Consider the following 14,660-nt stretch of genomic DNA (forward strand, 5'->3'; position numbering starts at 1 on the left):
ATACCTCCGTCGCTGCCCAAAATGCATGATAAGCGGGATCCTTGATCAACGGCCAGGGATGAGGATACTGATATTCACCTGGCTCTTCGTATCCTTGGTCATACCATCCTTGCCCCTGTGGTCCCCAACCGTGCCCTTGTGGTCTCCAGCCCTGCCCTCCGTAGCCTCCCATGGAGGGCGGATAATAATAAGGTGGCATAAATCCTTGTCCCCAGTATTGCTTGGCGCTCCGTCTTGAGACGCTTGTGACATTTGTTGAATCGAGTTCCCTCTGAATCATTATACAAGTGTTCAAAGTTCATTAATTAGACTCGACTGCATAAATACGTAGGAACTTGTAACCACCGTGCGTGGGACAGATTAACATAAAACGAGTATTCTTGAATAATGTCGAGCCCCCATCCCCCTGATTTTTTTAACTAAAGAAAAAACTGCGGAAAATGTGAAAGTTGCTTTAAGCGCAGAACAATACGGAACACAGATAAGGTTCCTGTCCTTCTTCAGAAGCAACAGGATATTGTAGCGCATTCTATTCACAATGCTGAGCTTATGGCACGATTTCTCAGAAAATTCCTTTTACTTTTATTAGATTTTTGGGACGATTTCCTCACTCTAGAATGTCGCGAACATTATTTAAAAAATTCATAATTCAAGTCCACTCGTTTGTGGAACTTACCAAAAGAATTGCAATGCAAGTAAATACAAATTCTGTTCTTATTTTCCCCAACATTTTTTCAGAGCATGAAAACAATGTAGGTACTTGAGAGGCGAGAGACTGGCTAAAGATGAGTTGACCATATTAATTCACTATTTATATCATCCAAGCCCATGACCTTTTTTGCAGCAAACGTGTTTTTTTAGTACTCCTGATTTTCGTTCACAACATTTCCCCAATTCCGGTCGGATTGCTTAGATGATGACCATGCGAATTTGATACAATGTCGAGATTCGTTCATTCCTATACATGCAACTCCAAAAGCTAGTCTCCACCCTGATTAGAAGAATTAAACAGCTTAAGTAACTTACCATTAGTGTAAAGACTTTGTCCATCTGTCCGTCGGCAGGATCAGTGGCGGCGGAAGAAAGGGGGCAGGGGGGCACTATCCCTATAAATTCAGCAAAATTGTAACTAACCCGTTAACAAGTCCTTCCTCCCCCAATCCCACAATGTCAATCTCCCCACGTGTCCCCCCAAACTTCCGCTGGCACTGAACAGGATAACGCGAGACCGAAGATATTGTGGATCAGTTTGCGGCATCATACACATGACCCAGGGGGAGGATCCAATCAAATTTTCGGATCAATGTGACCATTCCTCCAGGGGAAGGGGTGTGGTCGGTAGCAAAACGGGATTTTACTGAAATTGACAGTGAAATCAAGTGTTTATGCCCTGGTCGGGGCAAAGTGAGACTGAAGCTACTTCTGTATATGCGTTTGTTACGCAAAAAATATTTAAGTATTCGGTTGTTTTACGCCTAAACAGGTTAAAGCTTTTATACTGTCGTAACGTATGAATTACTTGATAGAAATCCAGTTTCTTGAAACCGGGTTTTACACACAATCAAGATTTTTAATGGACACGTTTCAGAGCTGTGGCCCAATAAATATGTATTTTTATGGTTTTCTGTTCATTGCTTGCAACAATTTGCGTCAGGGGCTGTCCGTAAATTATGTGACACAAAAGTCCTGATCTTTTAGACTCCCCTTTTAACATGTGTAACACAGTCACGATATCAGCGGAGCTTAGACCCCTCTCCTTCCCCCCAAATGTATACGTAATTTACGGACAGCCCTTAAGTCGCGATTACTTATAAATAAAATCATCGCTCGGATTCTTTAACATTTTTATTTGATCTTGTGAACTATATATTTTTTATATGTGCAAAGTTTAAATTTTATGATTGGATGGAAGTTTTTAAAACATACAATATGGGTATGGAGTTAGTTTCATGAGTTGTATAGAGACTTCACTAAGCCCGAGCCAGGGACAGAGTCCGCTTCTAAATTTGTAAATGGGGACGTTCATAACGCAGCGTAGGGGGAAGGAAGGGTAGGGCCATTGCGTTAAAGTGAGGTGTATACGAAGGGGGGGGGTTAACAAATCGTCAATATTGCGTCACGTAGTTTATGAACGTCCCCTAAGTTAAAGATTTGGTTGTCCGGTTCCCAATTTAAATCGGAATCATCTTGCCACGCAGTGCCACTGCCATTGGTTCCATTTCCCATCGCAGTGATTGTTTGTTGGATCACAACACACATTGACAAAGGCTTTCTTCACCTTACTGCAATCCCCCCCTTTTGCAACACATTCCCCGGTGTAGCTCTTCTTGCATATAAATCTGCTAAGGATGTTGCTCTCCTTGTAGCACCCATTTTCCAAGGGCCAACAGCACGTATCTCTCTTTGTCCAGTCGCACGCCGCGCCTTTTGCTATGCATGCTCCCCTCTCCTAAAAGGTCAGGATTAGGCATGAATATATATAAGCAACTTGCTTATTACTTGTAATAACTTGTATTACAGATTCATGGTATTAAGGGCCGTTCATAAATTATGTAACACGAGAAGGGGGGGTCTAAGGCTCAATGATTTAGTGCCTAAGTGACACATGTTGAAGGGGGACGTGTAAAATCGAAGTTTTTGTGCCAAATAATTTATGAACTGCCCTTAGGTAATTTGCTAAATTTTGTCAATCTTTGCAAGGTGGTTGTAAATTCACGCAACAAGGGGAAATTTTTAAATGAGTGCACTTCCGAATTTGGTGATTAGCCTTGGAAGAGAATTGGATCACTGATAGTAAAAATTCCGGTAAAATTCCGTTACTAAATTAGGAAAGTTCGAAATTTTCTAATTGAAAAATTCCCCCTTGTAGCGTGACTTTACAACCACCCTGTGTATACCTGCGCCTGTCCCCAATATGCATGATAAGCTGGATCCTTGATCAACGGCCAGGGATGAGGATACTGATATTCACCTGGCTCTTCGTATCCTTCTCCTTGGTCATACCATCCTTGTCCTGGTGGTCCCCAGCCTTGACCTTGGCCACCCCATCCTGGACCTTGTGGGCTCCACCCGTGCCCTTGGGGTCTCCAGCCCTGCCCTCCATAGCCTCCCATGGAGGGTGGATAATAATACGGAGGCATAAATCCTTGACCCCAGTATTGCTTGGCGCTCCGTCTTGAGACGCTTGTGACATTTGTTGAATCGAGTTCCCTCTGAATTATTATACAAGTGTTCAAAGTTCATTAATTAGAGTCGAGTGCGTACATATTTGCAAAGTTTTGTAATTTGGTAATTTTGCGATTCAATTCCATATAGTTGCAGAACATTGAAATTTCTAGAATAATTTTGTCTTAAATGGAAAAATAAATTTTGAAATTTGTTAATGCAGCATTCTTCATTTTCTACACTCTTGGAAATCCTGCATTCAAATTACATCAGGCCGTATTTGTCTATGACTCCAGCCCACCGAAGTGGTATTGACAAGTAATGTCATAGCTCGGTATTAAACTTTTACCAAGTCGGTGGCAAATTTTTACCGTCCGTATAACTTTAATACCGAGCAATCAATACCTGCGTGACCTATAGCCAAACGAGTGGCTCTCCCAATAATATTCCTCGACCCTCCAGTCGTTATGGTTGGTATTTTATAATTAGACACAATTCTGTATCAGAAACGTATACAAAAAAATGGTCAACTCTTAACAGACCATAGGCGCGCGCGGCACGAATATCGCAGAATTCGTAACTAACTTGGGAAGGACTATTATAAGTAGAACATTTTAGATTTTATTCGAGCTTCCCCAGCCCCGGAAACGATTGGCGAAAATGAAAAGTGAAAATTGGCGAAAGTGAAAATTTGCTGTGTAAGCGCAGCAATGCACTTTACTGTACTGTGCTGCGCAGTACAGTAAAGTGCACAAGTTTCCGGTCCTTATTAAGTAAGAAGCAACAGGACATTGCAGCGTATTCAATTGCACAATGGTGGCTTGATTTTTTTCAGAATTTTATTAGTATTTCGGAATATGGTGTATTATGTAAATACATAATTTCACTCGTTTGCGGAACTTACCAAAAGAATTGCAACGCAAGCAAAAAAATATTCTGTTTTTAATTTCCCCAACATTTTTCAGAGCACGAAAACAATGCAGGTAGTTGAGCGGTGAGAGACTGGCTAAAGATGAGTTGACCGTATCAATTTACTATTTATATCATCCAAGCTCATGACCTTTTTTGCAGCAAACTTGTTTTTTTAGTACTCCGGATACTCTTTTCGTTCACAACACTTCCCCAATTCCTGTTGGATTGCTTAGATGACGATGACGATAATTTAATAAAGTGTCGAGTCTCGTTTATTCCTATACAACCCCCGAAGCAAGTCTCCTCCCTGGTTATAGATGTATTAATCAGCTTAACTAACTCACCATTAGTGTGAAGACTTTTTCCATCTGTCCGTCAGCAGGATCATTGGCAGCGGAAGAAAGGGGGCAGGAGGACATTGTCCCCATAAATTCAGCAAAATCGATTCTTTTCTAAGCCCCCCCCCCTCAAATCCCATCCCACAATGTCCCCACAATGTTTATGTCCCCACGTGTCCTCCAAACTTCCGCTGCCAATGAATGAGCAGTATAACGCGAGACCTAAGATATTGTGGATCAGTTTGCGGCATCATACACATGACCCAGGGGGAGGATCCTATCAACTTTTGGGGTCAATGTGACCATTCCTCCTCGAGGTGGGGAAGGGGTGTGGTCCGGGATAAAATGAGATTTTTAGTTAAATTTAATATATACAGTGAAACTAAGTGTTTATGTCCTGGTTGGGGTAAAGTAAGGCGAAAGCTACTTCGGTATGTGCGTTTGATATATTGTTTATTAGCTAAAAAGGTATTTGTTCTGCAACCTTACGCATCAACAAGTTTGTACGTATATATACTGTCGTAATGTATGCGATTGAAATCCGGTTTTTTGAAACCGGGTTTTAAAGCAATCAGGATTTTGATGTTTAATAGACACGTTTCAGAGCTGCAGCCATAAATATGTTTATGGTTTTCTGTTCATTGCGTTAAGGGCTGTCCGTAAATTGCGTGGCACAAAAGTTCAGATATTTTAGACCACCCTCTCCCTTTTTAACATGTGTAACATAGTCACGATATCATTGCAGGTAAGACTCCCTCCCTCCCGATGTGCATACGCTCATGCCCCTAAGTCGCGACAACTTGCAAATAAAATCATAGCTCAGATTCTTCTACATATTTAGATATTTGAACTTGCGAACTATTTATTTCTTATATCTGCAAAGTTCAAATTTTATGACTGGATGGAATTTAAACGATAATTTTGAGGTGCACACATACAACTTATGCATACAAGTAATAAATATGCTCGAATATACATAGTTTCATTCATGAGTTGCATAAAAAACCTGCCGACTTCATTTAGCCCGAGCCAGAGTCCGTTTCTATAATTTCTTATCTTTTCACGCACTTCCAGTCCCATTGGAACGTTGTCCCATCGCAGTGATAGTTTGTAGGATCACAACACACATTGACAATGACTTTTTTCACCCTACTGCACACTCCCCCACTTGCGACACACTCGCCGGTGTAGGTCTTCTTGCATATAAATCTACTAAGGACATTCGGACTCTCCTTGTGGCACCCATTTTCCAAGGGCCAGCAACATGTATCCGTCTTTGTCCAGTCGCACGCCGAGCCTTTGGATATACAACTTCCTCTCTCCTGAAAGGTGGCAGGGTCAGGATTAGGCATGAAATAAGCAATTTTATCATTGCTTATATAGATTCATGGTATTAGCGGCCGTTTATAAATTGTGTAACACGAGAAGGGGGTCTAAGGCTCCAATGATTTAGTGCTGAAGTGACTCATGTTAAAGGGGGGCATAGCAAATCACGATTTTTGTGCCACATAATTTATGAACTGCCCCTTAAGCAATTTGCTAAATTTTATCAGTCTATATAAGTAAGTACAAGATGGTTGTACGCAACAAGGAGAAATTTTTCAAAGAGTATATGTATATCCGAAATTGGTGATTAGCCTTGGAAGAGAGACTGGATCACCGATAGTAAAAATTCCGTAAAATTCCTTTACTAATTTAGGAAATTTGGAAATTTTGTCATTGAAAAATTTCCCCTTTTGTAGCGTGAATTTACAGTCACCCTGTTATGTAATACCTGTGCCGGTCCCCAATATGCATGATAAGCGGGATCCTTAATTAACGGCCAGGGATGAGGATACTGATATTCACCTGGTTCTTCGTATCCTTCTCCTTGTCCTAGCCCCTGTGGTCCATCCTTGCCCTTGGCCACCCCATCCTGGACCTTGTGGGCTCCACCCGTGCCCTTGGGGTCTCCAGCCCTGCCCTCCATAGCCTCCCATGGAGGGCGGAAAATAATACGGTGGCATAAATCCTTGTCCCCAGTATTGTTTGGAGGTCCGGCTCGAGACGCTTGTAACATTTGTTGAATTGAGTTCCCTCTGAATCATTACAAGTGTTCAAAGTTCATTAATTAGACTCGAGTGCATACATATGTTCATATTTGTGAAGCTCTGTATTTGGTAATTTTACGATTCCACTCCATACAGTTGCAGAACATTGAAATTATGTCTGGAATAATTTTGTCTTTGTCTAAATAAATAAATTTGGAAATTCTAAGTTAATGGGGATACGAATCCTTCGTCCATTACACTCTTGGAAATCCTGTACTCAAATCATACCAAGCCGTGTTCGTATATAATTCTCGTCAAACGGATAAATAATGTCATAGCTCCTGGTTAAAGTTTTACCATATCAGTAGCAGATTTTTACCATCCGATATAATTTTAATACCGAACAATCAATACCTTCATGACTGACTATACCAGATTTGCAGCCAAACAACTAGCTCTCCCAATAATATTCCTCCGTACGAAGTCGTTATTATTGGTATTTTATAATTAGACCCAATTCTGTAGTACAGAATCTGTACAAGACACATACAAAAAGTGTCAGATTTTAATGAACAGACCATAAGCGCACGCATATCGCAGAACTTGTAACTAAAGACTGACATAAGTAAAGTGAGCATTTCGAGCCCCCCCCCCCCCCCCCGGAAAAAACTGGGAAGATGCGAAAGTTACTGTAAGCGTAAAGAAGTTTCCTATCCTTCTGAAGAACAAGATGTTGTAGCGCATTCCATTGCCCAATCGTGACTTTGTGGCTTGATTTTTTTCAGGATTTTATTATTTTCGGAACGATTTTTCTCTCGCTCTTCAGAGGTGTAGCGACCATTATGCAAATTCATAATTCAAGTCTACTCGTTGGTAGAACTTACCAAAAGAATTGCAACGCATGCAAAAAATAAATCCGTTCTTATTTTGCCCAACATTTTTCAGAGCACGGAAACAATGTTGTTGAGGGGTGAGAGACTAGCTAAACATAGAGTTGATCATATTAATTTACTATTTATATCATCCGTCCAAGCCTGTGACCTTTCGTACAATAAACTTGTTTGTTTTAGTACTCCGAATACCTACATATTTTCGTTCACAACACCATTAATAAAGCTTCAATCAATCAATCAACGCTTCCCAAATTCCTGTTGGATTGCTTAGATGATGACGATAGTTTGATAAAATATCTAGTCTCGTTTATTTCTATTCAATCCCAAACTAGGTCTACACCCTGGTTAGATTTTAGCTAAAGCTGTTTTATGTGAAGCCTATGTCTGTCTGTCCGTCCGTCCGTCAGTAGGATAACGGGAGGACGGATCAAGATCGGTTTACGGTATCGTACATATGACCCCAGGGGAGGATCCAGCATTTTACCGGGGGTAAATGAAATAGTGAAATTAAGTGTTCTACGATCATTGGGGTGAAGTGAGACTGGAGCTACTTCCGTATGTGCGTTTGCTAAGGTTTACTAGCTCCAAAAATATTTATTCTGCAGTTTTAAGCGTAAACAAGTTAATTTTTTTTTAATAAAGGCTTTTTGTTCCGTCGTAAAATCTGAATTATTTGATAGAAATCCGGTTTCTTGCAACCAGCTTTTAGGTGGAACCAGGTTTGCAACCAGGATTTAGAATGTTCAATGGGCACTAATCTAACGTTTTAGAGCGGCGGCCCAGCAAATATGTATGAGTATTTATGGTTTCCTTAATTGCGTACCACAATTTGCCTTAGAGGCTGTACGTAAATTACGGAACACCAAAGTGCTGTTTTTTAGACCCCGCCCTCTCTCCTTTTATCCATCGGACTATCGGACCCGCTTCCTCCCCACTATGCTCATACGTAATTTATGCACAGCCCCTAAGTCGCGACTACTTTTAAATAAAATCGTAATCTGCAACATATTTATTTGAACTTATGAACTATTTATTTTGAATACTTGCAAAGTTTAAATACTTGCAGAGTGTTTACGACTGAAAGTATTTAAAACATAATTTTGAAGGTATACACAAACAACTTTATGCATACGAGTAATAAATATGCTTAAATAAGCATATAGAGTTAGTGTCATGAGTCGTATAAAAAACAACAGTGCAATGCATAGCTCGCAATAAATTGGTCCCTGGTCCCTGGTCCCCGAGGGACCATCTAAAAAAATGGTCCCTGGTCCCTGGTCCCCGAGGGACCATCTAAAAAAATGGTCCCTGGTCCCTGGTCCCCGAGGGACCATCTAAAAAATGGTCCCTGGTCCCCGAGGAACCATCTAAAAAAATGGTCCCTGGTCCTTGGTCCCCGAGGGACCATCGAAAAAAAAAATGGTCCCTGGTCCCCGAGGGACCAGGGACCAAATGGTCCCCTGCGAGCTATGGTGCAATGCAGACTTCATTTAGCCCGAGTCAGCTTCTAATTTTTTGTGCGACTTTTTGGCGTATAACACCCCTGGTGACCCCCACCGGCCAACCGCTTGACCTATTTCGCTCATCTTCGAACTTAAAGGGGATATACATAAATTATGTTATGGGTATGGTATGGGGGGATAGGAGTGCAAAATTTTTGCGTGACAGGCCAAATTGCGCCACATGTGAGACAAAGCGGGGATGGGAGCGTCTAAAATATCAGCATTTTTGTGTAATTAATGGACGTTCCCTAACTTTTAAGTGCATAAGTCCTGACTCGGGTTATCAGTAACTAGAAACCAGTTTTATCCACAATTTACAGCGTGGCTTTGAAATTGATTTATTTTTAGTATTTACGATGAAACTGGATCAACCAGGTGTCTAGTTCAAAATCCAACCAGTTCCCCAACTGCCTCAGTCATTGTTTTACGGGAAGGAAAACAGTAATTATGGGGACGTAATGTTCGCTTGTATGCAGGTTTTAAATTCGAATATATATTTGTATCTCAAATTTCCCTTTTTCCATGTATTCAAATGGCGATTTTGAAACATCTCCGTGGCTTTTCTATAAAATAAAGATTTTATTGCATCTAAAATTCGATAATTTTTAGATTTGCAAAGTTGGGAGGTCAAAATTTGATTTTTTTCCTCAGATTAGAAACTAGAAATAAAATAGATGCAAAATAATAAGTACAAATGAAATATTTTCTCATGACAAATCGTTTATAGACACTAACATGTACTTAAATATTAGTGTTTAGTATTTAGGATTAGTATATTTAGTACAGAGGCATACAATGAAAAGTGTTTTTTCGCGCTCTAAAATAGCTTAAAATTTTCATAATTTTTATAATAACTCTCTGACAAATATTAATCGAAAACCGATTTTCGATTAATCGGATTTTGGAAAATTTTAGGAATCGCTTTTCTATTCTGTGAATCTAAAAATCTTCTATAAATCTAATTTTTTAAAAATCGGGTTTAGTACAAATTATAAAAAGTTTCCAAATATAATAACCAACAATTTAATACGACATTAATATTGAATATAAGCTTGGGGATAAGGTGTTTAGGAGGAAAAATCATTTCTTATCTAAGCGTTTGTTTTACTAAAAATCTAAAAACGGCTTCTAAGGATGTAAAAAGAAGTATTTAAACCCCAACCGGTTTTCGGCTAAGTTGAAACCAGTTTTTACCGGTTTTACAAAATCGGAAAAAAACTTTTTTTTGAATGAGCTAATATGTACATACATACAATCAACGAGACATGATTTAGATATATGTAAATCATAAATTGCACAAATGTACTGACTCATATTTGTACAACCTTTGCATTCTTCCGTCAAACGTATTTTTACTAAATGCACTTGACAAAGTGATTACTTGTCAAGTCTGGGGCCAGCTTATGTAAATATGTATGTTAAGCTTGATTACATACATACATATGTACGTACAATCAACAAGATATGATTTACATATATGTAGGTATGCAAATCATAAATTGCATAACGTGCTGATACAAAATTCGCAGTCAAACGTATTATGCTAAATGTGAGTGATTATTTGTCCAACCTATCACTATCTAACCTATACCACTACATACTAATAATAATACTGTTTAAATTAAGTTAAACCGAAATAATTCCTGACAATGTCTGAGAATTGGGAAAATAGTGTAATTCATGTAAAAAATAAGTATTTGTTACCCAGTGCAAAACTAGACGATCAGAAATATGAATTTGTATTTGTTCTGGATCGATCAGGATCCATGGGTGGAACTTCCATAGAATTGGCTAGACAAGCCTGTGTGGTGGGTTTATATGTACATTCATGTTTACCTATATAATATAATTTATTATGAATTATTACCATTTTTTGAAAGTTTGAGTAAAATACTTTGTCAAAATACAGTATTTTGAGCTCCGTTCTTCCCAGGGTTTGGATTTCCAGGGCTGTTACACCCACAAAAAGACGGGAATCTGCACGGAGAAGATTTGCCAGAGGAAAATACAGGCTTTGCGAAGAAATTGACTTTTCATCGCTGTCAAAATACATTGTTCTTTTTGATTTTTTTTAATAAAGTGTTTTCCAGCGATAAAATGGAACTGAATTTTTGTGTGCCTGTTGTATTCTGCGCGTAGATTTTCGTCTTTTTGTGGGTGTAACAGCCCTGGAAATCCAAACCTTGAGAAGAACGGAGTTCAAAATGCTGTACTTTGACAAAGTATTTGCCCAACCTTTTATTTTTATGATGATCCCACAGATGTTCCTACGATCACTTCCGGTGGACTGTTATTTCAACATAATTGGCTTTGGGACAAGATATCAGACGTTATTCCCAACCAGTGTGAAGTATGGTCAAGATACTCTGAATCAAGCTGTTGCATATGCACAAAGTAAGGAAATATGTGAGTACTCTGGTGTAATTTAGTACAAAATTTGCAGTGATAATGATACTTATTTCTAGAGATGGATGCCAGCATGGGAGGAAACGAAGTTGAATTGCCACTTTTACATGTTTATAATAGTAGTGGAATCTTGGGATATATGACCCAAATATTTCTATTAACCGATGGATGCGTAAGAAAAAAATATTTAAATTGAGCGTCCTCACGACAACGTCTTATTTCGAATCGCACCTCAATTAGCAAACTTGCAAAACTCAACAAATTTGTGCCGTGAGGGAATTCGCAAAATATGACTTCGCAAATTGCAAATCTCGCAAAATTTGTGAAGAAGTCGCAAATTATGCTTATATGCTCATTTGCGCGATATGCTAGATATGCGTAGATTGACGCTCAGTAATGAACATAAAATAAACCATGCAATCTTTTAACAAGCATTTACTTATATTTACTTAGCAAGAATTTGGAACTGCTCGAATCTCAACAATTGCCAAAGTGGTCTCAGATAACGAGACGAGGGGACGCGTTTTCACTTTGGGGATTGGAAGACAGGCTTCCGTCGAGTTGGTCAACCGGGTCGCCGAGGCAGGAAACGGGACTTCAGAATTTGTTCTGGGAGATGATAGAATTCAAACAAAAGTTCTGAACCAATTAAAACATGCTCTAAGATCGCCATTACTTAAAGCAGTTCGTATTGAAAATCGCGAGAGAATTCTGGGATGAATTTAAATGTACAGTTGAATTTTTTGTGCGTATCACCTCGTTTGCATAAAACTTCCAATGTAAATGTCCAATAAACTCTGGCTCTAGTTAATGCGTAAAAACATGAAAGTGAGTTGACTAGCCCAAATAATCCCACTACATAAAGTTTGTAATGAGCTGTTGGCACTTGAATAAAGGATTATTTGATTATTACGTAAGAAAACATGTGAGCACAAAAGTCTTTCCAAATTTCGTGGTATTACACGCCCAATAACATTCTCAAAATTTAGGGGAGATTGCATATCTGAGAGATTTGCTCATAGCTTTGCAAAAAAACTCGTTAATAAATAAAGAGCTTGTAACATTTTGCCCTGTTGTTCAATGTTGAACGCTTTTGGACAGTGTCCAGTCCAAAATTAGGTGTTGTTCGACGTACGAAACAATGCCGAGGACAGGATCCCCTTGAATATTTATTTTCGTAGTCCCGCAGACTCGCAAGCCTTCTTTCGCCAAAAATCGGACCCTTCCAACGAGTCCTGGTCTTTACGAAACTTTGCCAAATTTTGATGAGCGTCCCACAACCCGGGACGCCCACTGATACACCATCTTGACGTCAAAGTACGAAAGCAGGATCAGGAAATCAAACCAAACGCAACCAACTAGTAAATATAATCCCTCACACGCCGCAAAAGTCAGCCACTTCCGAATAAATCATCTCTACAAACAAACAATTAATTGTTTTCAACAAGGAGAAAGCGGACCCCAAGAAAATCCATGCACAGCATACTCTGAATACAAAGCAGTTTTAGGATAGGAATGATGGGAAATAAATATAATCTCTTCTACTCCATCACCACCATCATCAAAGAGTGGCCGCGGAAGCCATGGGGACATGTGGGGACATTAACATTGTGAGATAGGGGAGGGAGGGGTTTATATAACATGGGCAAATGATGAGGACATCGAATAACCGTGGGGACATTGTCCCTCTGTCCCCACGCTTCCGCGGCCAATGATTACCAAGGGTCATCGCGTTCCTTCCTATATTTAAAGTAGAATACCCGCCCAGTGGGACTACGACGAAAGAGAGAGCATAAGGTCAACACGAGCGGATTGGAACAAGGGACCGTTTCCCGGAAGTAATTCGGTTATTCCACTTCACAGCTTGGGAAACCGGCTTGCAGACAGAATTTCTTGCCTCCGTGGTGAAACAAGGAGTCGTAAATACTTGTAAAATGTCGTCCTGGACCAAGTTACGTGGGTTGAAGGCCAAGATTCTTCTTGTACGTACGTAAGCCCGACTTTTGCACATAAGCTTCACTCCGACTTTCACAGAAGAGAAGAGAAGAATCTCACAAACTGATCGGCAGACTTTCACCATGATTTCATTTTGTGCGACGTGTCTCAAAATCCGGTAGCCTTGACTTTGAGCAAAATTCGCTTCCCTGAAATGAATGGTGTCAGAAATGGATCAAGTTCGCCCATCCGCGAAAAGTTTGCAAATATTGTTTCGCAAATCAGAAACAAATTTCTCGTAGGAATACGTAATATATCCGTGTTGACGTTTAAGGTAACTTGCGCCAATGTTAAATATGTACATACTTTAACCATGGCGCAAGTTACCTACGTAAACTTTCCGTGTAAAGCTTTCCTCCAACTGTCGCCTCAGAAATGGATCAAGTTCGTCCATCCGCGAAAACTTTGCAAATATTGTTTCACAATCAGATCCTAATTCTTTCGGAGAAATATATCCTTTTATTATCCGTGTTGACGTTTAAGCTAACTTGCGCCAATGTTACACATGTACATACTTTAACCATGGCGCAAGTTACCTACCTACCAAGGAGTGAAGTACTTATTAACTTTATGTTTTCCTCGATCCAACTTGTTCCCCCAACTTTTAAACTTTGATAGCAAAACTTTTCAAAATCATGAAATCTAATCCATCTCTTGACTAGAAAAACAAGTCATATTTCTCACCCGTCACGTGGCGTGGATCGGATTGGATTGCCCTTCCGCCCGACAAGAAGACGAAGAAGAAGCAATCTCATTTGTAGAGAGGAGCGTCACTTTCGAGGAAAATCGCCTCTGGACTTTCACTCTCCGTTATCCAACCTCTTCCACGACCACATTTTATGGAGAGGAGAGAAAGTTTGCAGTAATTTATAAAGTGACACGGCTCGCATAATTCATCTGGGTGGGGTGGGATTCACGTGCAATAAGTGGCCTTGTGGGAGGGAATTTTGTTCTGGGTCAGTACCCAAGATGATGAAAGTTGAGGTGGCGAAATTAAAAATTGTGGCTTCAAAAGTTCGTCAAGATGAGTGAGTGAGAGTTGTAGTAGATTCAACTTTCTTCGTCCGTTTACTAACAATGGAGGTCTAACAGCGTATGCTCGCCTATTTTGAGTAGAAGAGTGTCAAGCGATGACAAATTTGAATAATATGAAATTTGCAAAAGTAATGATCTCCCAATGGTCACGTTTAGCAGAGAAATTTGTATCCATCTTTGCAACTTTAATTCATGTTTTCTCCTCTTTTGATGCAAAAACCTCCGCCAAATCTGAGTACCAAAGAGGAGAAAACGTGCCCATAAGTTAGCAAATTTTTCACTTTCTAAATTTACTACGCGCTTTCTCCTCTTCGGATGCAAATATCTCTGCTAAATGCGCCCATTGGGAGATTCTGTTTTTTGCAAATTGCATCCTAATTAAAT

The 14,660-nt window shown here is 39.7% G+C and overlaps 3 protein-coding genes across 4 annotated transcripts; 1 reads left to right on the top strand and 2 right to left on the bottom strand.

Annotated features, from left to right (window-relative positions):
• Positions 1 to 1,832: 1,832 nt before the first annotated feature.
• LOC118436447 lies at positions 1,833 to 4,162 on the bottom strand. Its single transcript, XM_035854568.1, has 3 exons — positions 4,070 to 4,162; positions 2,898 to 3,212; positions 1,833 to 2,449 (listed from the first exon to the last, which is right to left on the bottom strand). Exons 1-3 carry the CDS (start codon positions 4,121 to 4,123, stop codon positions 2,183 to 2,185), a joined length of 636 nt encoding a protein of 211 aa, XP_035710461.1. The 5' UTR covers positions 4,124 to 4,162; the 3' UTR covers positions 1,833 to 2,182.
• A 1,161-nt stretch (positions 4,163 to 5,323) lies between these two features.
• On the bottom strand, positions 5,324 to 6,466 carry LOC118436475. The gene is made up of 2 exons (XM_035854642.1): positions 6,190 to 6,466; positions 5,324 to 5,737 (listed from the first exon to the last, which is right to left on the bottom strand). The coding sequence occupies exons 1-2, from the start codon at positions 6,382 to 6,384 to the stop codon at positions 5,468 to 5,470; spliced, it is 465 nt and encodes a 154-aa protein (XP_035710535.1). The 5' UTR covers positions 6,385 to 6,466; the 3' UTR covers positions 5,324 to 5,467.
• Positions 6,467 to 10,383: 3,917 nt separating this feature from the next.
• LOC110853418 (von Willebrand factor A domain-containing protein 5A) lies at positions 10,384 to 12,168 on the top strand. 2 transcript variants are annotated; one of them, XM_035854701.1, is made up of 4 exons: positions 10,384 to 10,660; positions 11,102 to 11,234; positions 11,306 to 11,418; positions 11,700 to 12,168. In XM_035854701.1, exons 1-4 carry the CDS (start codon positions 10,490 to 10,492, stop codon positions 11,964 to 11,966), a joined length of 684 nt encoding a protein of 227 aa, XP_035710594.1. In that variant the 5' UTR covers positions 10,384 to 10,489; the 3' UTR covers positions 11,967 to 12,168. The 2 variants fall into 2 exon arrangements, with proteins under 2 accessions (XP_035710594.1, XP_021957371.1); XM_022101679.2 differs by having other exon boundaries at positions 10,386 to 10,648.
• The last annotated feature ends 2,492 nt before the right edge of the window (positions 12,169 to 14,660 follow it).

The sequence above is a fragment of the Folsomia candida genome, unplaced genomic scaffold (genome assembly GCF_002217175.1).
Source record: "Folsomia candida strain VU population unplaced genomic scaffold, ASM221717v1 Fcan01_Sc008, whole genome shotgun sequence".
NCBI lineage: Eukaryota > Metazoa > Arthropoda > Collembola > Entomobryomorpha > Isotomidae > Folsomia > Folsomia candida.